This window comes from Onychostoma macrolepis, chromosome 25, assembly GCF_012432095.1.
Source record: "Onychostoma macrolepis isolate SWU-2019 chromosome 25, ASM1243209v1, whole genome shotgun sequence".
Taxonomy (NCBI): domain Eukaryota; kingdom Metazoa; phylum Chordata; class Actinopteri; order Cypriniformes; family Cyprinidae; genus Onychostoma; species Onychostoma macrolepis.
The window spans coordinates 9334567-9349048 of NC_081179.1; the positions used below are offsets into that span (position 1 = coordinate 9334567).

The window sequence follows — 14482 nt, forward strand, 5'->3', positions numbered from 1 at the left end:
ACTTTAGATTTCTACATCATCTGAAAACGGAATAAATAATTTTTTCTATTGATGTATGGTTTGTTAGGATAGGACAATATTTGGCCGAGATACAACTATTCTGAGGGTGCAAAAAAAATCTAAATACTGAGAAAATCACCTTTAAAGTTGTCTAAATGAAGTTCTCAGCTATGCATATTACTGATCAAAAATTAAGTTTTGATATATTTACGGTAGGAAATTCACTAAATATCTTCATGGAACATGATCTTTACTTAATATCCTAATGATTTTTGGCATAAAATGGATCATTTTGACCCATGCAGTGTATTTTTGGCTATTGCTACAAATATTTCCCAGCGACTTAAGACTGGTTTTGTGGTCCAGGGTCACATATATATATATATTTTAAAGCAATTATTTATCATTGTTAATGTAAGTTAGTAAAAATAAAATTGTTTATTGTTTATTCATGTTAGTGAATTAATATTAACAAATTAATGTTGACATATATAACAATTTTGGTTTTAAAAAATGTCGTTTAGTAAATGTTGAAATTAACAGTGACTTATAATAATTTTTAATATTGCATTACATTTGATGGCTGCAGTTATGTATTTATTCTTTAAATAGATGAAAATACTTTATATTAAATAACGATAGACAGAAATCGAACAAAAATAAACAAATAATATAATGATTAAATGCTGATCCAATGATTTAGCAATTTACAAAACCATTACACCCTTAAAAAGCTAAATGCAAACGTGTATACAGCCCACGACTTTCATTTTCATTTCAGGTTATTATAATTGAGGTCTTTGATAATGGGGCCTGATTCATCCAGAGTTTGCCTTCCTCCAGCAGTAATTTTTCAGTAATTAAAAAAAATTCAGTAATTAAAATGAAAGTTTTACTTTTGAAAAAAAAATTATTCTGTATTTTTGAAATCGCATTATTTGTAATGGCTTAATTAATTAGTTTGTGTGTTTGTTTGTTTAGATGAAAATATAGAATAGAAATAGAATTAAAATTAATAACCTATATTAATGAAGTAATGAATGAATATTTGTACATTTGTGTGTGTATGTGTGTGTGTATAGATATATATACTGTACATACATACATTCATATATATAGCTTACATCCAAAATTGTTGTGTAATAAATTGCATTTTCACTCTGTACACTGAATTGCACTATTTATAGTGAATGAAGGAAGTGCAAACTTTAAGACCAAAATTGCTGTGCAGTAAATAGCTGCTGCAGAACAGTTGTAGGTGACAGTTTCAGTGGGGTGTTTTTCTCAGAATAAGGATGGTCTTCATCTGTGTGTCTTTTCCAGTAAACTGAATTGCCCATTATGCTCTTATGGAAAAAGACACATTTTAAACCAATTCTTTAAGGGGAATTTAATACAAAACACTCAAAATGGATGTAGATTAAGTGGATGCCTTTGTACTGCAATTATATAAAGAAACTTTTAAATCACTTCATGCTGAAAACCTGAAAGGCCAATTGAGTGATTCAAATCTCACAGTCTGTGTGACTAATAAGGGTTTGATCATATATTATATATAATACTATGTACCTCACATCAAGATGAGTCACACTTTACACTTACACAGCAAGTTAACGTTTCTCATGTCAGCTACAAAAGAAATACAAATGACACACTACTGGTGGTTTCCTCAGAGGTTTTGATATGCTGAATCAGTCTGGTCCTTCATTCACTGTACTTTAGATTAGTAATAATATTTTAGCAGGTCTGAATGTTATTCTATTAATTCTATTATTCTATTATTTGTCAAATTGATCATGAATATTGCTGAAAACAATTAAACGGACAGTTTGTAAGCTAGATTATTATGTGACTGACACAGACATATATATCTACATATTCATACATATTTAAACATTCTAGTAGAGCATTTGCATGTGTGCTATTTACTGCACATGAAAATGAGGGTACAAATCGTACAAAAAAACAACAAAAAAACCACAGGCCAAAAGTGCTGAACACGAAGATCTTGATCATTATCAGGCTGAGCTGATGTTTGCATCACCTTCATCTTACAACTTCACGCGATTTTATGGTTTCTATAGAAGAACGACACTTTATGTAATATGTATTCTAAATAGAGCAAGAACATGGACATGAGATCATAACAGATTCAACAGATCAATGACAGACAGATGTTTGATAATAATAATGATTTTTTTTCTACTGTACATAAAAACAAATTAGATAAAACTTGATAAAAATAATTTCACATCAGTATATACAGTAATCATCTGAATAACATATTCATAATAGAAAAATAAAATAATTTAAATTTATTTATTTTCTAAATTTATATTTATCTAAACTTATTAGTATAATATAGTTATATTATTTTGATGTGAAATATTTAATATTTATAATATTGTAATAAATTTAATTAAAGTTGATATTAAAATTATATCATGTTTTTTAATTATTAATTCACTGTAAAAAGTGATAAGTTGACTTAACTTAAAAAAAATTGAGGAAACCTGTTGCCTTACCATTTTTAAGTAAATGATAATTAAAAAAAAATAAGTTAAGTGAATTGTCAAGTTCACTTAACCTTTTTTTAAAAATTAGTATTTACTTAATTTTAAGGCAACGGGTTTCCTCAATTTTTTTAAAGTTAAGTCAACTTATCACTTTTTACAGTGTTAGAACATGTCAAATTACATTTGATTAAATAATACATACACTATTTATATAATACATAATTATATTATGAAATCTGTTAAATGTTCTTTTTGTTAATGAATTATACATGAAGGTATTACAAAGCATTTCCATTGTGTACTTCAACACGTTTCCATTCTAGTTTAATATTTGCATACTGAAAACCCATGTCAGTGGTCATGTAGCCTACTTTTTTTCTTTGTAAATGCTGACTGTAGAAAGTGAATTTGCCACACGGAATCCATTAATTAGCCTATAGTCCTTTTGTGATTTGGACATAAAGGATGGTACGAGAGTAATGTAGATGTTATTTTACACGTGTTACTCAAGTTTGAAAATGTTTTTTAAATTTCTTGTAATAAGCGTCAGTAAAAAGACGTGCTGTAAACTTCTGACACCTGTATTTTATCTTCTCACGATCTCTGCTTGCAAAAAGCATAGAAACCCAGTACAGCAAATGTGATTCTCCGTGTGGGCTTTGATGAAGAGGAGGGGACTGCAGTACACTTCCTTATCAAACCACAGATCTGAATTGCTATCTAGCATCACGTCCGAAAGCATTTAAAAATGTGGTGCAGACTCAAATTGTCTCAGACAACTGAAACAGCTCATTATCAAAGCTTGAGGATCAACTTCAAATCAGAAATCATGAGGGCATCTTCTTTGTGTCTGATGTTCGGGCTGGTCCTGCTGATGGCCTGGACTTCTGAGGCTCAACGTAAGTTCTCTTGAAGTACAGTTTTGCTTCTGACTAAATTGTTATCTATATAAGACATGAAGTTGTACATAAAGTTTAAGTGAATAAAATGGATCAAATTAGAAACAAAAGATACCATAGTGGAACCTTTGCATGTTCCTCAATTAAATTAGTACACTGTAAAAAGTGATAAGTTGACTTAACTTAAAAAAATTGAGGAAACCCGTTGCCTTAAAATGACAATTCACTTAACTTATTTTTTTATAATTATCATTTACTTAGAAATTTTAAGGCAACAGGTTTCCTCAATTTTTTTAAGTTAAGTCAACTTATCACTTTTTACAGTGTACATGGTTGGATATGGTCAATTTTATGGTTCTCTCCTAAAACTAGAAAATGTACATACTGATATATTTTATCTCACCAACAGCAGTTGCTCATGCAGTTCCTGAGAGTTGTTGCTTCAAATTTATTGACTTTCAAATTCCAGCCTCAAAAATTAAGAGTGCTCTGAAGACAAGTTCACATTGCCCTGTCTCTGGCATTGTGTAAGTATTTAACTAAAATATATAATTTAGAAAAACTGCCATATGCTCCTTTTAAATTGTAGACAAGTAATAAAACCGATTTTGTGTATGCTAGCAAAATGTGAATGTGAAAATGTGAATTTTTCCTCCCTCAGGGTTACGACACCTAGAACCGAATTTTGTGTGAGACCGGATGAGGCTTGGATAAAGCCTGTAATGGAGAAGCAGCTTCGTTAATAAAAACGCAATACATTATGCCCAAAAATAATACTATTACTGCTTTATACAACTGTCTTTTCTTAATAAATGTATTTTTGCATCTCTTGATTAATATTGCAAGAATCTGAATGTTAAACTGTCTTCATTTAATGCTCAATCTATGCTAATAAATCTTAAAATGCAATGAGATTACCTGGTGTCAGACTCATTTGAATGTGCGCATATTCATGTAGGCCTATTAAATTAAATGAATGTATAGCCTACATATACAAACAAAGCAACATGTTTGCATAAATACAAACCTGAAAAAGATATTGTTTCTAAATATATAAGACATATAGGTGCTCTTTGTTGCCCTTTATATAAAATAGGATTTAATACACACATAGGCCTACATAAAAAAATTAAAATAATACAAATAAATAAATAAAAAATTAATCATTCACTGTAAAAAGTGAAAGTTGACTTAACTTAAAAAAGTTGAGGAAACCCGTTGCCTTAAAATGATTAAGTGCATAATAATAAAAAATAAAAAAAAAGTTAAGTGAACTTGACAATTCAATTAACTTATTTTTTTTAATGATCATTTACTTAAAAAAATTGAGGAAACCCGTTGCTAAGTCAACTTATCACTTTTTATGTACAAAGATGCCATTCTATGTCTAAGCTGATACACTCACACACACACACGTAGCCTATATATATGTGTAAATTAGAATGGCATCTTTGTAATGAATTTTTTTTTTTTTTTTTTTTACAACATGCTACTTCAACCAGAAGTTTTGTTTGGTTGTAGATCCAGGAAACTCGGTAGAGGTGGGTGCTTGCTTATCAAACCTCAGATCGGAGTTTCTATAACATCACCCTGGGAAAATATTTAAAGCGAAAAGCAGACTCTAATTCACTCAGATTTCTTCAAAAAACTCATCACCAAAGCCTGCAGATCAACTTCATATCAGAAACCATGAGAAGATTTTGTATTCTTGTGTTTGGACTGGTCCTGATGATGGCCTGGACTTCTGAGACTCAAAGTAGGTGCTCTTGTTGTTTAAATTAGTTATTTACATATTTACAAAGGTGTACACAACTTAAGACAAGGATACAGCTGTTCTGCAATGAAATCACTTGTATTTAGTATAAAAGCTGTTGTTGTTTTTTAACCAACAGCTCAAGCTTTTCCAGTCTCGGAAAGGTGTTACTTCAGTTTTATAGACTTATAAATTCCACACAACAATATATTTTTTAGCATATTGTGTCACAAAAATGTAAGCAAATATTGAATGTGAACTTTTTCCCTCAGTTTCAACATCTATAGGCATATTTTGTGTGCAACTAGAGTGCTTCGAAAAACAGAGAAACGTGAGCTTTATCATTGAAAATACAGCATTTGTATCCAAAATAATGTTTAATGTTCAGAACTATTTTAATTTTTGTTTGGTCTCTTCATTGACAGAGATAATGTGACAGGACCGAAAAAACTTACATCACTTAATGTCCAAAATATATCCTGGCAAACCACCCAACAAGCCCTCTGCCAATACCCTTGTCAGCAAATGACCACCAACAACCACCCTACCGAAGAAAACAGATCCTACCCCAAAGACAACCACCCCAACAAAAACCCTACCGAAGAAAACAGATCCTACCCCAAAGACAACCACCCCAACAAAAACCCTACCGAAGAAAACAGATCCTACCCCAAAGACAACCACCCCAACAAAAACCCTGCTGAAGAAAACAGATCCTACCCCAAAGACAACCACCCCAACAAAAACCCTACTGAAGAAAACAGATCCTACCCCAAAGACAACCACCCTACCAAGAAAACAGATCCTACCCCAAAGACAACCACCCCAACAAAAACCCTACCAAGAAAAAACAGATCCTACCCCAAAGACAACCACCCCAACAAAAACCCTGCAAGAAAACAGATCCTACCCCAAAGACAACCACCCCAACAAAAACCCTACCAAGAAAACAGATCCTACCCCAAAGACAACCACCCCAACAAAACCCCATCAAGAAAACAGATCCTACCCCAAAGACAACCACCCCAACAAAAACCCTACCGAAGAAAACAGATCCTACCCCAAAGACAACCACCCCAACAAAAACCCTACCGAAGAAAACAGATCCTACCCCAAAGACAACCACCCCAACAAAAACCCTACCAAGAAAACAGATCCTACCCCAAAGACAACCACCCCAACAAAAACCCTACCGAAGAAAACAGATCCTACCCCAAAGACAACCACCCCAACAAAAACCCTACCAAGAAAACAGATCCTACCCCAAAGACAACCACCCTACCAAGAAAACAGATCCTACCCCAAAGACAACCACCCTACCAAGAAAACAGATCCTACCCCAAAGACAACCACCCCAACAAAAACCCTACCAAGAAAAAACAGATCCTACCCCAAAGACAACCACCCCAACAAAAACCCTGATGAAGAAAACAGATCCTACCCCAAAGACAACCACCCTACCAAGAAAACAGATCCTACCCCAAAGACAACCACCCTACCGAAGAAAACAGATCCTACCCCAAAGACAACCACCCCAACAAAAACCCCATCAAGAAAACAGATCCTACCCCAAAGACAACCACCCCAACAAAAACCCTACCAAGAAAACAGATCCTACCCCAAAGACAACCACCCCAACAAAAACCCTACCAAGAAAACAGATCCTACCCCAAAGACAACCACCCCAACAAAAACCCCACCAAGAAAACAGATCCTACCCCAAAGACAACCACCCCAACAAAAACCCTACCGAAGAAAACAGATCCTACCCCAAAGACAACCACCCCAACAAAAACCCTGTCAAGAAAAAACAGATCCTACCCCAAAGACAACCACCCCAACAAAAACCCTACCAAGAAAACAGATCCTACCCCAAAGACAACCACCCCAACAAAAACCCTACCAAGAAAACAGATCCTACCCCAAAGACAACCACCCCAACAAAAACCCTGATGAAGAAAACAGATCCTACCCCAAAGACAACCACCCCAACAAAAACCCTACCAAGAAAACAGATCCTACCCCAAAGACAACCACCCCAACAAAAACCCTGTCAAGAAAAAACAGATCCTACCCCAAAGACAACCACCCCAACAAAAACCCTGTCAAGAAAACAGATCCTACCCCAAAGACAACCACCCCAACAAAAACCCTACCAAGAAAACAGATCCTACCCCAAAGACAACCACCCCAACAAAAACCCTGTCAAGAAAACAGATCCTACCCCAAAGACAACCACCCCAACAAAAACCCTGTCAAGAAAAAACAGATCCTACCCCAAAGACAACCACCCCAACAAAAACCCTACCAAGAAAACAGATCCTACCCCAAAGACAACCACCCCAACAAAAACCCTGCAAGAAAACAGATCCTACCCCAAAGACAACCACCCCAACAAAAACCCTACCAAGAAAACAGATCCTACCCCAAAGACAACCACCCCAACAAAAACCCTGTCAAGAAAAAACAGATCCTACCCCAAAGACAACCACCCCAACAAAAACCCTGATGAAGAAAACAGATCCTACCCCAAAGACAACCACCCCAACAAAAACCCTACCAAGAAAACAGATCCTACCCCAAAGACAACCACCCCAACAAAAACCCTGCCGAAGAAAACAGATCCTACCCCAAAGACAACCACCCCAACAAAAACCCTGATGAAGAAAACAGATCCTACCCCAAAGACAACCACCCCAACAAAAACCCTACCGAAGAAAACAGATCCTACCCCAAAGACAACCACCCCAACAAAAACCCTGTCAAGAAAAACAGATCCTACCCCAAAGACAACCACCCCAACAAAAACCCTGATGAAGAAAACAGATCCTACCCCAAAGACAACCACCCCAACAAAAACCCTGTCAAGAAAACAGATCCTACCCCAAAGACAACCACCCCAACAAAAACCCTGATGAAGAAAACAGATCCTACCCCAAAGACAACCACCCCAACAAAAACCCTGCCGAAGAAAACAGATCCTACCCCAAAGACAACCACCCCAACAAAAACCCTGGAAGAAAACAGATCCTACCCCAAAGACAACCACCCCAACAAAAACCCTGTCAAGAAAACAGATCCTACCCCAAAGACAACCACCCCAACAAAAACCCTACAAGAAAACAGATCCTACCCCAAAGACAATCACCCCAACAAAAACCCTGCTGAAGAAAACAGATCCTACCCCAAAGACAACCACCCCAACAAAAACCCTACCAAGAAAACAGATCCTACCCCAAAGACAACCACCCCAACAAAAACCCTGCTGAAGAAAACAGATCCTACCCCAAAGACAACCACCCCAACAAAAACCCTACCAAGAAAACAGATCCTACCCCAAAGACAACCACCCCAACAAAAACCCTACCAAGAAAACAGATCCTACCCCAAAGACAACCACCCCAACAAAAACCCTGATGAAGAAAACAGATCCTACCCCAAAGACAACCACCCCAACAAAAACCCTACAAGAAAACAGATCCTACCCCAAAGACAACCACCCCAACAAAAACCCTGATGAAGAAAACAGATCCTACCCCAAAGACAACCACCCCAACAAAAACCCTGATGAAGAAAACAGATCCTACCCCAAAGACAACCACCCCAACAAAAACCCTGATGAAGAAAACAGATCCTACCCCAAAGACAACCACCCCAACAAAAACCCTCAAGAAAACAGATCCTACCCCAAAGACAACCACCCCAACAAAAACCCTGATGAAGAAAACAGATCCTACCCCAAAGACAACCACCCCAACAAAAACCCTACCAAGAAAACAGATCCTACCCCAAAGACAACCACCCCAACAAAAACCCTGTCAAGAAAACAGATCCTACCCCAAAGACAACCACCCCAACAAAAACCCTGCCAAGAAAACAGATCCTACCCCAAAGACAACCACCCCAACAAAAACCCTGGAAGAAAACAGATCCTACCCCAAAGACAACCACCCCAACAAAAACCCTGATGAAGAAAACAGATCCTACCCCAAAGACAACCACCCCAACAAAAACCCTGCGAAGAAAACAGATCCTACCCCAAAGACAACCACCCCAACAAAAACCCTGTCAAGAAAACAGATCCTACCCCAAAGACAACCACCCCAACAAAAACCCTACCGAAGAAAACAGATCCTACCCCAAAGACAACCACCCCAACAAAAACCCTGTCAAGAAAAACAGATCCTACCCCAAAGACAACCACCCCAACAAAAACCCTGATGAAGAAAACAGATCCTACCCCAAAGACAACCACCCCAACAAAAACCCTACCAAGAAAACAGATCCTACCCCAAAGACAACCACCCCAACAAAAACCCTCAAGAAAACAGATCCTACCCCAAAGACAACCACCCCAACAAAAACCCTCAAGAAAACAGATCCTACCCCAAAGACAACCACCCCAACAAAAACCCTGATGAAGAAAACAGATCCTACCCCAAAGACAACCACCCCAACAAAAACCCTACCAAGAAAACAGATCCTACCCCAAAGACAACCACCCCAACAAAAACCCTGTCAAGAAAACAGATCCTACCCCAAAGACAACCACCCCAACAAAAACCCTGATGAAGAAAACAGATCCTACCCCAAAGACAACCACCCCAACAAAAACCCTACCAAGAAAACAGATCCTACCCCAAAGACAACCACCCCAACAAAAACCCTGAAGAAAACAGATCCTACCCCAAAGACAACCACCCCAACAAAAACCCTGATGAAGAAAACAGATCCTACCCCAAAGACAACCACCCCAACAAAAACCCTGCCGAAGAAAACAGATCCTACCCCAAAGACAACCACCCCAACAAAAACCCTGCCGAAGAAAACAGATCCTACCCCAAAGACAACCACCCCAACAAAAACCCTGATGAAGAAAACAGATCCTACCCCAAAGACAACCACCCCAACAAAAACCCTACCGAAGAAAACAGATCCTACCCCAAAGACAACCACCCCAACAAAAACCCTGCCGAAGAAAACAGATCCTACCCCAAAGACAACCACCCCAACAAAAACCCTGATGAAGAAAACAGATCCTACCCCAAAGACAACCACCCCAACAAAAACCCTGTCAAGAAAACAGATCCTACCCCAAAGACAACCACCCCAACAAAAACCCTCAAGAAAACAGATCCTACCCCAAAGACAACCACCCCAACAAAAACCCTGAAGAAAACAGATCCTACCCCAAAGACAACCACCCCAACAAAAACCCTGCGGAAGAAAACAGATCCTACCCCAAAGACAACCACCCCAACAAAAACCCTGATGAAGAAAACAGATCCTACCCCAAAGACAACCACCCCAACAAAAACCCTGCGGAAGAAAACAGATCCTACCCCAAAGACAACCACCCCAACAAAAACCCTGTCAAGAAAACAGATCCTACCCCAAAGACAACCACCCCAACAAAAACCCTCAAGAAAACAGATCCTACCCCAAAGACAACCACCCCAACAAAAACCCTGCGAAGAAAACAGATCCTACCCCAAAGACAACCACCCCAACAAAAACCCTGTCAAGAAAAAACAGATCCTACCCCAAAGACAACCACCCCAACAAAAACCCTACAAGAAAAACAGATCCTACCCCAAAGACAACCACCCCAACAAAAACCCTGCCGAAGAAAACAGATCCTACCCCAAAGACAACCACCCCAACAAAAACCCTGCCGAAGAAAACAGATCCTACCCCAAAGACAACCACCCCAACAAAAACCCTGATGAAGAAAACAGATCCTACCCCAAAGACAACCACCCCAACAAAAACCCTACAAGAAAAACAGATCCTACCCCAAAGACAACCACCCCAACAAAAACCCTGCCAAGAAAACAGATCCTACCCCAAAGACAACCACCCCAACAAAAACCCTGATGAAGAAAACAGATCCTACCCCAAAGACAACCACCCCAACAAAAACCCTGCGGAAGAAAACAGATCCTACCCCAAAGACAACCACCCCAACAAAAACCCTGCCGAAGAAAACAGATCCTACCCCAAAGACAACCACCTAGCTGAAGAATACTTCTCCTCAAAAAGACTTGTCAGTTTACTATGCTCATTTTTGTAAGTTCTGTTCTCCAAATATGGTTCTTAGATCAGAAAATGGTTCATTACAAATGTGAAGTGCTACAAAGAACCATAAGAACCTTCAAATACTGTTCTGCGGTTTTCTGATGGAGCAGAGTTGTTGTTTTTGTTATATTTGTCAAGTATGGCTTTATGCTAATGTTTTTAGTACTAACACAAAATAAACTATACATTTAAAACCTCAAAAACCATGTTGGACCACTGATAATACTGATAAGAAAACATGACAACATGACCCGGATCAGCATAACATCTCATGTTTAATATTGTACAGTTAGGCAGAAAGAATAACAGTTGAAGATAAAACATGAAGAAATACAATCGGAAATTGAAAACTGTATACATATACAAAAAATAATAAGAAAACAAACATGTCTAGAGCCATGTTCAGGTCTACTGTTAAAAAAAAAAAAAAAAAAAGTGTAGAGTGGTTAAAGAAAAGTTTTTTCCTTTTTCCCAGAATACTGTTCTAATAAAACTTTAAACTAAACATGTAGAGCGTCTGTGTGGTTTAGCAATCCACGACAGGAAGAACAGAGTGTTTTCAAACTTGCATAATGACAAACCTGCAAAATATATAAGTGTGTGTGACCACATGAGGCATACGGGGACTCTTTATTGCCCTTTGCATTGAGAGTTTTGTGCACGTTGCTGTCTATACGCTGTTTGGCATGTGTTAGACCTGGAGCCTGCATGTTATAAATCTAAACTATCCAACAGAAACAAAAGAGCTCTTCCATTCTCATTTCCATTTGGAATGTAAAGAGAGTTTATTATAAAGGGTAATCTGGGTAAGTATGGCTAAAATAACATCTGTTTAGATACTGAACTCACTCAGGTTAAAACTGACCACCAAGCCCTGATCTAGGACCAGCCCCAACAACTAAAAATCCAAGTCCCAACTATTAAAATGAAACAAACTGGTCTCAGATCAGTTTAGGAATAGATCGAGGGACATCTGACATAATCGGTTCACAATAAAAAAAAAAAAACATGAGCAGAAACAGTCTGCAATTTTAAGGCAGAATGTTCGAGCAACATCCTATAATATTATTGGAATTATTTTATATCCATCCATACCAAAAAATGACTATTGTTATTAATGTTGACAATCATGCCATTTTGTATTACACCATCTATGGTAGGGACACAATTATCTACGTACACAGCCAGCAAATGGGTTTAAAAACATGGAAAACTGTTATTGTCATAATTTAACTGTGCAATAATGTTAAAACAAGTCTTTAAATGTTTATGACCCCAAAGAAACACACAAGTCACACACACACTAGCAGAAATCAAAGACCGTAAACCATCTATCCATAGCGTTGCTTTTCAACACATACATGCTTAGCTCTGTATAAACTCGTTGCACTTGCTTCCGTCCGTCTGTCTCATCCTCCATCACACCCATACAAACCTACCACGAGACCTTCTTAACACTACGATGTGCGAATGTGTGAGTTGAAAATGTCTGTCTGTTCTGTCAGAAATCATTACAAATATGACGTACTGTTTGTAATAACCAGAATTAAAAAGCTTTTAAAGCCATGTTGGTCGATATATTCTCATTCTAATCGAAAGGTTGAAAACATACTGGGCATGTGGTGTAATATTGTAGTAAACCAGAAGAGAGCGGTAAATTTGTGTGTGGATGTGACTACAAAAATACCCTATATTTTCATAGCTTTCATTCATGCAATGAATGTGCAGTAAACTGTACCATAGCACTCCTGCCTGTGTTTCTTATGGGGTCATAAAACATTACAGCATCAAAAGAGATGCAAGGAGTTTCTGGTTTTATAAGGAATGGAGTTTCGTGATTCTTTAAAAGATTTTTCCTTTTTTCTTGTTCTTTTCCATTGTCCTGAAAAACACAAAAAGACAAAAACATTGGTGAAGAAATTAGATTAAATAGTAAATTGTTAGTTATAGTTGATGAAATGTAGTTATATATAATATTTTTCCATTACTGGTACTTAATTAATTAATTTATTTTATTAACATTAATTTTTTTTATTTGAATGCTGCCGCTCTTATGTTTACTGATGCTTTGCAACAATATACAAAACCTTTTTTTTTTTTTTTTTAAGAAATTAATACTTTATCAAAAGTGACAGTAAAGACATTTATAATGTTACAAAAATATATATTTTAAATATTTGCTGTTCTTTTGAACTTTCTATCAAAAATCCTGAAAATAATCACAAAACACAAACTTTTGAATGGTAGTCCATGAAATTAAGTTTAGAAAGACAAACCATAATATGCAGAATATCTCTTAGGGAATTTCTTAAATTATACCTGTTATTAAAATAACATTAACAATATATTAATTAAATGTAAAAAAAAAAAAAAAAAAAAATTCAATTAAAAGAAATACATACACTAAAGTAACTATATTAATTTTGTATAACACTTTTTAAAAATGCTAAAACTTTATTTCAGGTTAAATTTGATTCTGAATCCAGATTTTCAATGTGATCCAGATTGGATGTAAGAGACAAATGGGACAGTCAGCCTGCTGGAATCTAAGTGCGGTTCTGCATTTATTTAAAAAAAGGTTTACTGCATAATTTAGGGACTGAATAATACAGAGAGATACAGAAAGACTATTTTAAGAGAAAGACACTGAGGGATTGAGATGAAAGAACAGTGAGAGTCTCACTTTGATGCATCAAGTTTCTGCTGCTCCAGGATGCGTTGCTGGGCCTCCCAGTTGTGTTTTTCCTCCTCAAACTGGCGCCTCTTCTCCTCAAGCTCTTTATACTGAGCTTCTAGATTCTTCTTCATCTGTTCGTGACGCCGCTCCAACTGCATCAAAGATGCCCAAGGATTTTCAGTTAAGTATTTGTGGTATTAGCCATGACAAATATAGAGTGCAATGGGAAAAAATAGAGACCAAACACAAGCATCCTCACATACACACCTCTGCCTCAGAGTCCTTCAGTTTTTGCTTCTTTTCTTTGACCTTCATCTCAAAGACTTGCTCCATCTCTGTCTCCATCTTCTTCATCTTCATCACATGCTCCCTCCTCTCCTCCTCCATCTGAGCCAGGGGACTCCTACAAGAGAGACATCACAACAATTATAACAGAAGTGGAGAAATTTGGCATTACATAAGCATTCACCATTAGATCCTCTGCAGTGAATGGGTGCCGTCAGAATCCAAACATCACAATAATCCACATTCACTGCATAAAGCAATATTATGAGCATAT

At 37.1% G+C, this 14482-nt stretch overlaps 2 protein-coding genes across 4 annotated transcripts in view; one reads left to right on the forward strand and one right to left on the reverse strand.

The window, feature by feature from the left end:
* Positions 1 to 3256: 3256 nt before the first annotated feature.
* On the forward strand, positions 3257 to 4329 carry ccl33.3 (chemokine (C-C motif) ligand 33, duplicate 3). Of its 2 annotated transcripts, none has more exons than XM_058767689.1 (3): positions 3257 to 3415; positions 3825 to 3942; positions 4077 to 4329. In XM_058767689.1, exons 1-3 carry the CDS (start codon positions 3265 to 3267, stop codon positions 4156 to 4158), a joined length of 351 nt encoding a protein of 116 aa, XP_058623672.1. In that variant the 5' UTR covers positions 3257 to 3264; the 3' UTR covers positions 4159 to 4329. The 2 variants fall into 2 exon arrangements, with proteins under 2 accessions (XP_058623672.1, XP_058623673.1); XM_058767690.1 differs by having other exon boundaries at positions 3260 to 3415; positions 3828 to 3942.
* A 7163-nt stretch (positions 4330 to 11492) lies between these two features.
* Positions 11493 to 14482, reverse strand: part of septin15 (septin 15) — a 32137-nt gene continuing 29147 nt past the window's right edge. For both annotated transcript variants that reach the window (XM_058767226.1, XM_058767225.1), the window contains exons 11-13: positions 14191 to 14326; positions 13930 to 14075; positions 11493 to 13128 (exon numbers count right to left, since the gene is read on the reverse strand). In XM_058767226.1, the coding sequence (XP_058623209.1) occupies positions 13089 to 13128; positions 13930 to 14075; positions 14191 to 14326 (322 nt within the window). In that variant the 3' untranslated portion in view covers positions 11493 to 13088. The remainder of the gene's footprint in view (positions 13129 to 13929; positions 14076 to 14190; positions 14327 to 14482) is intronic.